The 12,822-nt window shown below is 39.0% G+C and overlaps 1 protein-coding gene across 1 annotated transcript in view; it reads left to right on the top strand.

Annotated features, from left to right (window-relative positions):
* The window catches only part of MACROD2 (mono-ADP ribosylhydrolase 2), a 1,318,211-nt gene that overhangs the window by 314,053 nt on the left and 991,336 nt on the right, over positions 1 to 12,822 (top strand). The window contains exon 4 of the mRNA XM_073339564.2: positions 6,400 to 6,429. Within this exon, the coding sequence (XP_073195665.1) occupies positions 6,400 to 6,429 (30 nt within the window). The remainder of the gene's footprint in view (positions 1 to 6,399; positions 6,430 to 12,822) is intronic.

Here is a 12,822-nt window from a genome sequence, read left to right as displayed (position 1 = left end):
AAGGCTAAAATTTTGTCTTGGATCTTTTTAGTAAAAGTCACAGACATGTCATGGGGAAAAAAGAAACATTCAGAGAAGCTGTGACCTGTCTGTGACTTTTACTAAAAAGATCTGGGACAAAATGGGGATCTGTGGATCCCCACACCACCTGAAGCGGGGCAGCTGTGCAAGGGCGAGGAGCTGCCGACAGCAGCTGGGGGCTGCGGATTACCCCTACTGCCTGCAGCTCTGGATGGCCCAAGGTGCCTGTGGGGGCCGGGCGCCTCCTGTGTCAGACGGGAGCTGGCTGCAGGTCCAGTGGCCCCTGGTAGCTGGGATCTTGGGGGTTCTTCTGCTGCCCACATGGGCTGGGAGCTGTGGGTTACCCCTGCAGCTCCAGGGGCTTGTGGTAGCTGGGAGCTCAGGGATTCTCCCGGTGGCCGGGAGGTTGGGGGTTACTGTGGTGGGCCAGGAGCTCTGGGGGTTCCCCAATGCCCATGGTGGCTAGGAGCTCTGGGGGGCTGCCAGAGGTGGTAGGGGTACCCCGCAGCTCCCTGCCCCGTGGACGGCAGTGGACCCTGCAGCTCCCGACGACTGCAAGCTGAAGTCACGGAATCCGTGACTTCCGCAACCTCCATGACTAAATCGTAGCCTTAGTAATGACTGAGGAATCTCAAAACCTTTGGATAAGCAGTAAAAATTCAGATATCTATTTATTAATAATTGTGAGATGATTAGTAGTATCCCTCCTTTAACAGATGAGAAAACAAAAGCACAGTCAGAAGTGACTTAGTCAAGATCACACAGAAGAAATACGCTGCACTATAGAACGCTGGAGGCACCAGCCACAATGCAGAGCTGTGCACATTCAGTAACTTTTTGAGGGCCATATTCACATATGGGGTATAGGTTCCTAAAGAAAGAGATAGGTGCCTAGTGCGATTAACACAAGTGCTTAAGTGAGTTAGGCGCTGTAAGTCAATGGGAGGTGCCTAGCTGACTTAAGTGCTTTTGTAAATCCCACACTAGGCACCTAACTCCCATTGACTTACAGCGCCTATCTATATTAGGCACTTAAATACCTTTGTGTAAATCTGATCCCGAGTCTACTACTGAAACTTTATTTTCCCCCCTCTTGGTTATAATGGATTGGTATGGAAAACATTTCCTGTAAAGTTGCACTATAATAGTGCTAATCCATAGTCAGCTGTATATTATTTATCAAAAATATTTCAGAATTACTTAGGTTTTTATTGTACCACCTGGCCAAAAACATTTGAGTGTGTGTAAGGCAAAGTTGCTTGCTCACAGTTCTACTTTGTTCTCTCCAGCTTTTTTTGAGAACAGATCAAACGAAATACAGTGGCAGGAAAGGATGTTTCACAAAATGTGTACGAGGAAATGTGGCTGCCTGTTTCATAAATTACTGTTACCCTGGTCACCAGCAGTCTTCTATGAAGTCTTATTAATGGAATAAAAATGGTGTCTCTGGAGATAGAACATCTTGCATCTCACACTATCATCAAGTATAAAGATATCTCCTTAAATAAATAAATTTCACAATTAAAAAAGTATCCATCAACTCAAGTATTTAAGTTTTTATATGAAAACAAGATCAAACATCTGCTAAGTCCGATAATATCAAATCAACTTTTAAAAGTATTATTTTTGTTATGCTGACAGATGTCAATTTGTTACCAGTGCTGTTAATCCTTTGCAAAGAGATGGTCCCAAAAGAAATTACATTTTTAAAATTTTGTCAGAGTATTCTACCTACCTCCACACACACACACACACACACACACACACACACAATGTTATTCTAGTAATTTATCATTACTAAACTCAACTGAATTGACAGCAGATGATAAAAGCTTCACTGTCAGTAAACATCCATTTAAAAAATCAGTTTTTTTCACTTTTTAATTGTTCTGTCTGCAATATTAAAAGAATTTTTGTGAATACTCAGATTTTTAAATTCATTTGCTTCATCCGAATTAACTTTTTTTAAAATTTACTTTCCACAAGCATTCAAGAGGTCCAAAATGTTCATAGAAAGTGAAAAATTTGAAGGGAATTTCAGGATTTGTTGCAGAAGTTCTGTGCGTATTCAGTCAGTGAGCACAAACAATGCCATGTGACTTCCCTAAGTAAGGCAGATCAAATTTAGAATGTTAAGTTCCATCCATATTTGTAAAATATATTAATGTATACATTTGAATAATGAATATATTTTGACAACGTAAGATCTCGTTGCTGATAATCCACAACCAGAAAGAGACTAAACTTGCTTAAATAGTTTCCTCCAAATTATTTGCACTTCTGTGTTTTGGGAGGAATGCTGGTGTTTAGCGTGAAGGCCGATTGCATTGGTCAGAACAGGTATACACTAATGGGACTTCTTCAGTTGTCCTGTAACTGCTGATCATTTATTTCTTGAGCACGGAATAAAGGCACAGTCCTGTGAAGTGCTGAGCATATTCAACTCCCATAAATTTCAAAGTCCATTACTTAAGCACCTCGCTGGGGCTTGGTCCGAAACCCAATGGGCAGACTCATGGTTTTTTATGTGAAGGATTATTCCTTAGGGATTAATCTGAGTCTAGGAAACTCTCTTTTTACTTCTGACGTGATGGTACCAAATCTAAAACTCAGGACCTGAAAGTTATATTACCTCTTCAGGACCAAAATCTGCAGCCTCTATCCAGGCAAACCCCAACTGACTTCAATGGGAGTTTGCCAATAAGGAATGCAGGATCATGTTTTACCAGCATGTGTAAATTGTTGACATTTTTACAAATAAGTGCCTACAGTACAAGCTGCCTGAATTGTGTGCTAGAGAGACAAGATGGGTGAGATAATATCTTTTATTGGACCAACTTTAGTTGGTGAGAGACAAGCTTTTGAGCCACGCAGAGCTCTTCTTCAGGCAATTTGTGTGCTGTCACTTGGTTTGATATAAATGGGCATACATTTAAAGGCATGTTTCTAGGGGTGCATTATAACCAGATTTTGAAAGTGAAAATTGGGGAACTTGCTGTGGGCTGGAGATTGCAGAGAGCAATTTTAGCAAGGGTCAGGGAAGTGGTCTCTGAAGGGTAGCTTTGGGAGGGATTGGGGGATAGGAAGTCCCTAGCTCTCACTGTCTCTTCTCATAGTTTCTCATATACCTTCTCACCCTATCCTCTCTCTTGTCTCAGAAGCAGACTCTTTCTTGTTCTCCCCAGGTCTGGTTAGAACCCTGTGCTCAGCTGTAGACTAGGGCAGAGGGTGAGGACAAGAATCACGGCTGCTGGCCCAGGCTGGATCAATGTCTGTCTGCAGATGATGGTTGTGTGTACTAGTAGCTCCTAGGCTCAGTGACCTTCTGTGTGTGTGTGACAGGAATGTCTCCAAGTCTCATGCAGGGCATGGTGGTTTTGTGGGTTGGAAAAGGCAGGAAGAGTGGCAAAATGTGAGCGTTCTGTCTGGGGCAAGAGTCCTTAAGGTGCTGTCGGTCCTGAAGGGCAAAGACAGTAAAATAAAACAACGTTAATAAGTTACTACAGTAATTCTAATAGTTGTAGTTGATTGTGATACATTGTGGCCAAAATCTTTGTTTAAAATGTTTTTACTATTGAATTTTTATAATGCTAACTAGTGTGCTATGTTTTAATAAGTTCTACAAGTATTTGAAAGATGAAAATTGTCAAGGAAGGAGGGAATTTAATGTGATCTAAGCAGATGGAGGCTGTGGTTTTGCAGAAGAAAATGTTAGCTGAATATCCTAAGAAACTTTCTAACAGTGAGGTCTATAAGATCTTGGGCAAGTCTCCCAAGAGAAGTGTTTGAAGCCCCGGAACTTGAGTTCATTAAAACTAGAACGGACAAAGCGCTCTAATACACTTCAGAGAATAATCCTGTGTTGCAGGACGATAGTGTTAGGGGCTTTTCTCCTTTTTTCAGCTTGTCTGATTTTACAATTGTGCTAGTTTCAGCTTATACATGTGTTGATTAATGTTGTTGCAGTGAGAGTTGATATTGACTATTCAAGTAGTTTGGAAACTGCTAAAGTAAAGGATACATCAGCTGTTTGCATTTCATGGAATTCTTTAAGTCGTGTACTCTTCTTCGGTATTGTATTGAAATTCAGTGAACATAGGAGGTGGTAAAAATATATGGATCAAAGCCTCCTGCTAATCTTTGCAATATATATCATTTTATCTTTGCAAAGAAACTTGTATAGGGCTACAGTTCTGTTACCTGCTAGTATTTTTCAAATGATACCCATGAGTCTAAAGGATGCTTGCTGTGGTACAATAACAGTAAATAACAATAACAGGACATTTTTCCTTTTTTTAAAAAAAAAGGAATTTGTGTTAGTTACTAAATACACTATTTTATGGAAAACGTAGCTTGGCAATTGTGGCACAGCTTCTGTAGTGTCAGGAAGAGCTGATGGTATGACTGAAAGAGAACGTAAGAGATGTACCCCCAAAAAGAAAAGAAGTAATGAAAAAGCAAACTAAATAGACAGTGTACAATATGATTTCTTTAGATGGTTAAAATAAACCATCAACAAAACCTACCATATGGATTTGTGCTGTGTCACAATTAATCATTTTGGTGATCCTAGATTATTCCTACTAGTCCCGTAGTCATGAGGACTATTCCTATAGGAATTGTTCCTTTCAAGTAGGAAAGCTCAGATACTAGAAAGAGATGCATGCAATACAACATATATTATATACTTCCCCATAGCCTTAGGGTTTATCTATATAGGGGCATTCAGGAAAATTAATCCAAATTAACTAAAGGTGTGAATATAAAATAGATTAGCTAAACTGCAATAAATCCCTGGGTGGAGACACTAATTCAGAATTAGGGCTTGTCTACATGGTCCCACAATGTGGATTAGAGGGATATGAATTGTAGCACACACTAATGTGTTGCGCTGTAACTGTCCCATGTAGACCCCGCTAGTGTAAATTAAAAGATACCTAGTTCATGTTAAAATGGGACTATATTAACACAAACAAGGTATCTTTTAGTTTGCACTAGCAGGGTCTATATGGGGCAGTTACAGCGCACCACATCAGTGTGTGCTGCAGTAGCTCACACCCCTGTAATCTGCACTGCAGGGCCATGTAGATAAATCCCCAAAGTGGCCTTAATTCAGTTTATCTTAATCCACTCCCAAAGAAACTGTGTGAAAAGCAGCTTCACTTTGGAAGTGAATTAAACTAAGCCAAATTAAGGCCACTTTAATTCTGAATCAGAGTTTCTCTGTATGGTTTTAATGCAGTTTAACTAATCCACTTTAAATTCACATAAAAATTAATTCAGATTAACTTTCCTGAATATCCCTGTGTAGATAAGCCCTTAGGTTCTGGAGGAAGGAATGTTTTACAGTCTCGCTCCTCCTTTGCTCATCAGTAAGGTGTGAAGGTTGGAGAGAAGTGCTTGTACCTCTTCCTGTTGCTTAACTAATTAAGTAGAGTTTGAACCTTTATTTCCAGCTTTTCATCCAAATGTTTGTGCTGAGGGAACTTGCATTTCCCATACAATTGTAGGATGAGTACTTCACTGAAGGGGGCAAGCTTATAGGCTTACCATTTCCCCATTCTTATGTCCAAGTTGTGGAGGGACAATGAGTGGCTGCAGCCACACCAGCTTAATTTGAACAGCTGTCTTGAATAGCCTTATTCTGCAAATTACTGCTGTGCAAAATTTACCCTTTATGACTTGGACAGACAGACGAATAGATACAGTAGAGCAGCATGTAAATATACTGAGTGAAATCCTTACCCCATTGAAATCGATGTGAAAACTCCCATGGATTGTAATGGGACTAGCATTTCATTCACTGTGGTTTTTACAGATGTCTGATTAGAGGATAATTTGCTCTTTACTGATTTTCATCCTCAAAGGCCCCATGTCATAGAGACCCAGGAGAACTAATCACAGAGGGCACCAAAGCCCATTTGGCTGATCTCTAAACTGACAAGGGGTTTTGCGCCTTTATTTGGTTGTCACAAAGGAATATTGCATGGACAGTTATACAGTTTCAGAAGTTTATGCAGTTTAAAAGTATTACAATTTTCATACATTGTTTTTAATTAATTTAATCTACAGGCCCAGAAGTGTTGCATGGTATTTTACAAATAAAGGTTTTGAGAATAATTTAGGTAAATATTTTTTTTTAAAATGTGAACCAATAATGTCTTTGGACAAACAGATAAAAATGGAATGGTTTGAATGAAAAACAGTAACTCGAATTGTTTTTGTTTTAATAGAATGTACATTCTATAATATGAATAATTAGTTTCAACAATTTTATACTATAAATATAAATTTGTACCTTATAAATAAATACTTTCACCTTCTGCACCATTTCATATTTAAATTTAATTCTAATTATTCTCCTTTTGCTTTTCCTAGCTAATTCCAGTCTTCTTGGAGGTGGAGGGGGTAAGTCTTTGTTTAACATGCTCCTTTTTCTCAAAAACACTATGTATGCTCTGAACAAAAATAATATTCAGTAATGCCAATAACCACAATCAACACAGATCATCTTGTTTATGTACAATAAGTTCCAAATGTAAAACTACCTGAATGGAAAGAGAACCAGATGAGCTTTTTATCCTTTACATACAGCCAGGAGGTTGTGACCATTCATTTCATATATGGACCTCGTAACTGTCACCATTGTTACCTGAAGCATAGGCTGCTGTGCTGTGCTCTGTTTGGGCTACACCTTAGAGCCATTCCAAAACTAAAGTTGGGGTATCTGAAGTTGAACTGCTACACTTGATGTATCTTTAAGTTATTTCAAGGAACATCTGTGGCCCATGGATAAATATCAGATAAAACATTCAAGAAACTGTAGCAATTGTAATTACTTAGTAAATAAAATTTATGTTCAGACATCTTTATCTCAGCTGTTCACTCCATATCTGTGAGAATAGTGTGGGAGAATAATACTTTATTTCTAATCTTTTCTTTTTGTTGTTGTACTTTGGTGTGAACTTTTAAAATTGTGAGTTAGTGAGGCAAAAGCTTGTGTAGTGAATGACAGAGTGGCTTCTAATGTCGTTCAGAAACACAATATTTTTTCCCTTTTAATACATGACATCATTTTGCTTTTCATGTATTACTGTAGCCCTAAGAGCTTACAAGAGTTAACAGTTGAAAAAATTACGCAGGGTTAAATTTCAGCATTTCTCTTGCTCACTCTGTTTTCTGCAGGAGGGGTAGGGGGAGAGGCTCCAAGCTAGAAATTTCACAATACAGTAGCTGTATGGATAGCTATTAATCTTTCCTGGCTAGAGTTTAAAGGACCTGATGATCACAGCCTACATATGCAATTGGAAAGGGAAGGATTCAGTAAAAAAGATTGCTGTTGCTTTTCAGACTCAGAGTGATTTGTTTTCGCCACCTGAACAGTGTAAGCAACCGTCATTCCTGATCCATGAAGAGTGGATTCTCATGTGAGAAAGTGCTTCAAAACTACATTGAGAGGGAGTTAGAAACATGAGCAGATTTTTAGTTCAAATACAGATCAGAATGTAAACCTACAATGAAGTGTTGTCTAATAATTGTCCAGTCAAGTTAATCTGTTTCTATTTCTTTGAGGCAGTTTGTGATGCACCAAATTTGATTTTATTATTTGTATTGCTATAGCACCTCGTGCCCTGCCCAAGGTAATCCCTCAATAGTGATTGATGGACAAAAGGTGAGATTACTATATTATCGCCTAAGTATTTATTCCCATTTGATAAAAGTCAGTACAAATACTCAAATTTCAGTCAGGTTTCTAGAGAAATGGTTATTGTAGAAAAGTTTTAGTTATTGACTTTCATCAGTATTTATTCAGCTGGACTGCACTTCAGAAGTTGGCATCCTATTACTGTGGAACCACAGAATGTAGCTTGTCCTCTTGGCTCAGTCTGGCAGACAGGATGATGACCAGTCCCCAGCTGGGATTCTTCTCGCTTTTCAGAGCAACCATCGCTGCTTTTCCAATTCAGTTCCTGCTTGACTCAAAGCCACACTCAGAAATGTGACCTTTGCTACCACATCTTGATGCCATTTTTGTTTCTTAACCCAGAAGGTGAAAGACACTTGCTCCTAAAAGGCAGGCACTGCTCTGGAATCTAAAATAAACTTGAAAGGAAGTGAGGAAATTGGTTAGTAAAACTTCAAAATGGAACCCTTCAGAGCCATCATAAATCAAGGTTCTGGTATTGGTGGACCTAAGGACACCCAGTTACAAATCCTCATCACTTACTCTCTCTAAAAGTACCTAGGGCTTGTGCTGAACATATGGTCTTTCTTATAAGCTCTTCTCCATTCAGCCTGGAATCTGACCTGAGAATGTTGGTAAAGGTCATGTTGGTCATGCAGTGACACTCTCTCAAATGGGTTTCAGAGTAACAGCCGTGTTAGTCTGTATTCGCAAAAAGAAAAGGAGTACTTGTGGCACCTTAGAGACTAACCAATTTATCTGAGCATGAGCTTTCGTGAGCTACAGCTCACTTCATCGGATGCATACCGTGGAAACTGCAGCAGACTTTATATACACACAGAGAATATGAAACAATACCTCCTCCCACCCCACTGTCCTGCTGGTAATAGCTTATCTAAAGTGATCATCAAGTTGGGCCATTTCCAGCACAAATCCAGGTTTTCTCACCCTCCACCCCCCCACACAAATTCACTCTCCTGCTGGTGATAGCCCATCCAAAGTGACAACTCTTTACACAATGTGCATGATAATCAAGTTGGGCCATTTCCTGCACAAATCCAGGTTCTCTCACCCCCCTCCCAAAAACCACACACACAAACTCACTCTCCTGCTGGTAATAGCTCATCCAAACTGACCACTCTCAAGTTAAACCAGAACAGTGGGGTGGGAGGAGGTATTGTTTCATATTCTCTGTGTGTATATAAAGTCTGCTGCAGTTTCCACAGTATGCATCCGATGAAGTGAGCTGTAGCTCACGAAAGCTCATGCTCAAATAAATTGGTTAGTCTCTAAGGTGCCACAAGTACTCCTTTTCTTTTTTCAAATGGGTTTGTGAGATTCCTTCTCTAGCTGACTAGTTTATCTGGCCAGTCTCAGGACTGGGCCACCCAAATGGTACAGGAGTCACAAGCATCGTTCAGTTTACTAGGTCTCACAGCAAACAAACAAGCAGCATCCTGGCTCCAGACTTCTCTTTATCCAACCAGAATACATACTGCCTTGGACAAGAGTCTATCAGGGTGGGAAGTAAATGTGGATCCCTGCTGAACACAGGGAATATGGTCTCCAATGGAAAGACGGTTTCCTATAAACACCCTTGTGCTGCAGGCAACAAGGTTAGCTGCATTACTGCTCAGAAGGCTAAAATGGGAAAAAATTATCTTCAGAACTCCAATGCATGACAGTGGTCATGTACCTGAACTATCGGGGTAGTAAAAAAAGTAAAGAACTCTCAGCTTGCTCCTGTTTTCCTGGGTACAGGTGATTCTCCTCTCAGTAAGGTTCTGTTTATTCCAGCTCAGCTTCACTGTACACTGTGGGCTTAGGCTCTCCAAGTTTCTTCGAGCAAAGCTGCAATAATGGAAAAGTCCTTTTTGTAGATCTGCTTGCAGTGAAATTCAGTTCCAAGTGCTTCGTCTTTCATGTGACATTTTTACACCACCATGAAATGCGTTGGGTCTCTGAAAATGTTACCTGTTCTAAAATCTAGATTTCTTTTCTAAAATCTTTCCAGCATTGAACTAATTGTAATTAGATTGTGTGAAGAACCCTGGTCTCATCTTCCTAAGTTTTCTAATGATCTATTAGAAAAAACTTTTTAAATAATTCTTTTGAAGAGTTAATGGACCAAGTTTTTGATAAACATGTTTGCAAGCTTGTCCTTTGGTTCAAGTGCCGGTGGCTTTGCATCACTGCCAGCTACTTTTGTGCCATAAGAGACAACCAAATTTTAAATCAGTCATCTGACCAGATTACCTAAGTATAATTGGGCTTTTTAGAGCCAAACTGATGATTGTCCTTAGATTCCAATTTTAAATCTCCTGTGTATGTTTTTATGACAGAATGAAGAGATATGAAAGATGCCAGACAACAATTATTCAGATAACTATTTTTTTAAAACAAAACAACATGAAATGTACAATATTATTTCAATGGTAGACTTCTATATTTAACTAAAGATTCTTTTTAAGACTTCTTTCTGCTTGTCAGATAACTCTTATGAAGTTCCCTGGAGTTCATTAAGAATCTTATGAGTAATTTTGTCTTTCTTTTAAAATTTAAATTCAGATTTTACTAAGAGACAGCCTGATGGACACATTTTATTTCACTTTTCACTTTATTTCAGATCCAACTTTTTCACCAGGTTTACCACCCAACTGCTTCCATTAACTTGTGCAGAACAATTATTTATGTATTATTTATTTCTAGTGTCACCCACAGTATCACAGTGGATAAATGCAAAAGAAGGCACAAGCCCTACCCTGAACAACTTATGCTCCAAGGTCAATATTTTCAAAAGGGGCTAGTGATTTCTGATGCCTCCATTTTTTTATGCCGAAATTGTAACTCCTTTAAAATTGCCTGAATTTCAGAGGTGGTGAGGGGACTCAATGTTCACTGAAAATCAGGCATCTTAAGATGTCTCCTTAGGTTGGACACTCAAAAATGGAGATGCCCAAAATTACTACTTTGGAAAAATTAGGCCTAAAGTTGTGTGATAAGCATGGGCCCATTACTACACACCTTGTTCACAAGAGTACAGCCTGCAGGATCCTGGAACGATTTTTTTTTCTCTGCTTAACAGTCCATCTTTTCTCCTTTGCCTTACCACTTCTCAGTTGTTTCTCTGAAGGTATATTCTTTCTTGATTTGCTGGACTTAATGAACCACACATTGCATGCTAATCTTTGGGTTGTCCTTCTTTCTGTTTATACATGATATTTTCAATTCAAGCTTATAAACTAATTAGTAACAATCTAGCTTTTTTCTGTAGGTGTTAAATTTGTTCAGCAAAGGTGACATTGGTTGTAAGTATACCCCAATGTCACTAATATTATTTATAAAGTATTTTCTATGTATATGTAGTGAGGGGGGAAGGGGAGTCCAGTTTAATATGACCTCTTAGGAATTTAAGCATCACCTCACCCCCATGTAAAGACACAGCTTATTTCAGCAAAATAGTTATTTTACAAGTTTATCTTAAATCAGTTCCCCAAACGAAGCTATACTGGCAAAACAGTTTTTTACTGGTATAACTGTGTCAATACTAGAGCTTTTGCCAACATAGTTATGTCAGTCGGGGTGGGGGGATCAAACCCTTGAATGACATCTATGCCAGCAAAATTTTTAAGTGTAGTCTAGGCCTGCCTCTCCAGTCTTTAGCCTACAATTTAAAGGAATATAGTCTGTAATCATAAACCATATATTTAACTTCTAAGTGCATTTCTTAACTATATAAACAGGGAGTGAAAAAGAAATCTCACATTAGCTATTGTTTTTACTAGTAGGGTGAAATGAAGTGCTGTGTTTTGCCAAGAGCTAGATCTGATGTACTCATGTATTGTAAACTTCAAATACTCTCTTTTAAGAGACAAACGGGGGATTTATGCCAATCACTGCCCACAAACATTGAACATTACTACTTCATATAGGACACTGAGGCCTGGTCTACACTAGAAAATTAGGAAAGCATAACTACATCACTCAGGGATGTGAAAAATCTACAGGTAGTGTCTACACTTAAATATTCCAGTGGTGCAGCTGTAGTGTTTTAAGTGTAGACAGGCCCTGAAGGACCTTTTTCATACTTTCAGTCCATAACATCATTCATTTTCCACACAGACTGCACCTTTGAACAAGTATTCACATTAAAGACCCAGCCCTTCTAAATTATTTGGTTTAGCCAATAGATCCCAATGGGTTGTCAGTGGAAAGTTTGAGAGTACCAGTGTAGCACAGTCAAGCCTTTCTGATTCAAGGAAATAAACAATGGGTTGGGTTTTTTTGGTAGAGTTCATTTACCTCTTCCTTCATCATGTCAAATAAATGTTAATGACATTGGGGTATACAGTAGAATCTCAGGTTTCAGAGTAACAGCCGTGTTAGTCTGTATTCGCAAAAAGAAAAGGAGTACTTGTGGCACCTTAGAGACTAACCAATTTATTTGAGCATGAGCTTTCGTGGGGGTGGGAGGAGGTATTGTTTCATGATCTCTGTGTGTATATAACGTCTGCTGCAGTTTTCACGGTATGCATCCGATGAAGTGAGCTGTAGCTCACGAAAGCTCATGCTCAAATAAATTGGTTAGTCTCTAAGGTGCCAAAAGTACTCCTTTTCTTAGTAGAATCTCAGAGTTACAAACGCCAGAGTTATGAACTGAGCAGTCAATCACACACCTCATGTAGAACCAGAGGTATGCAATCCAGCAGCAGCAGAGACCTCCCTCCCCCCCCAAAAAAGCGCAAATACAGTACCGTACTGTGTTAAATATAAACTACTAAAAAAATAAAGGAAAAGCAGCATTTTTCTTTTGCATAGTGAAGACTAAACACAGCTTTGAAACAATGGTCTGTTGTGAACTTTTGAAAGAACAACCATAACATTTTGTTTAGCGTTACGAACAACTTCCATTCCCGAGGTGTTTGTAACTCTGAGATTCTACTGTACTTACAAACAGTGAGGTCTTTAAACAAATGTATCTGCCTCATTTTGGCATTCAGCTAGCCTCAAAAGCTGTTCGTTGCTTTGTACGCTGTCTCATCATTTCTTCTTGTATGTGATGGTGGTGTAGCCATATTGGTCCCAGGATATTAGAGAGAGAGCTAATATCTGAAGAA

Source organism: Lepidochelys kempii, chromosome 3, assembly GCF_965140285.1.
Source record: "Lepidochelys kempii isolate rLepKem1 chromosome 3, rLepKem1.hap1, whole genome shotgun sequence".
Taxonomy (NCBI): Eukaryota; Metazoa; Chordata; order Testudines; family Cheloniidae; genus Lepidochelys; species Lepidochelys kempii.
This window is presented reverse-complemented; position numbering and strand designations above follow the sequence as displayed.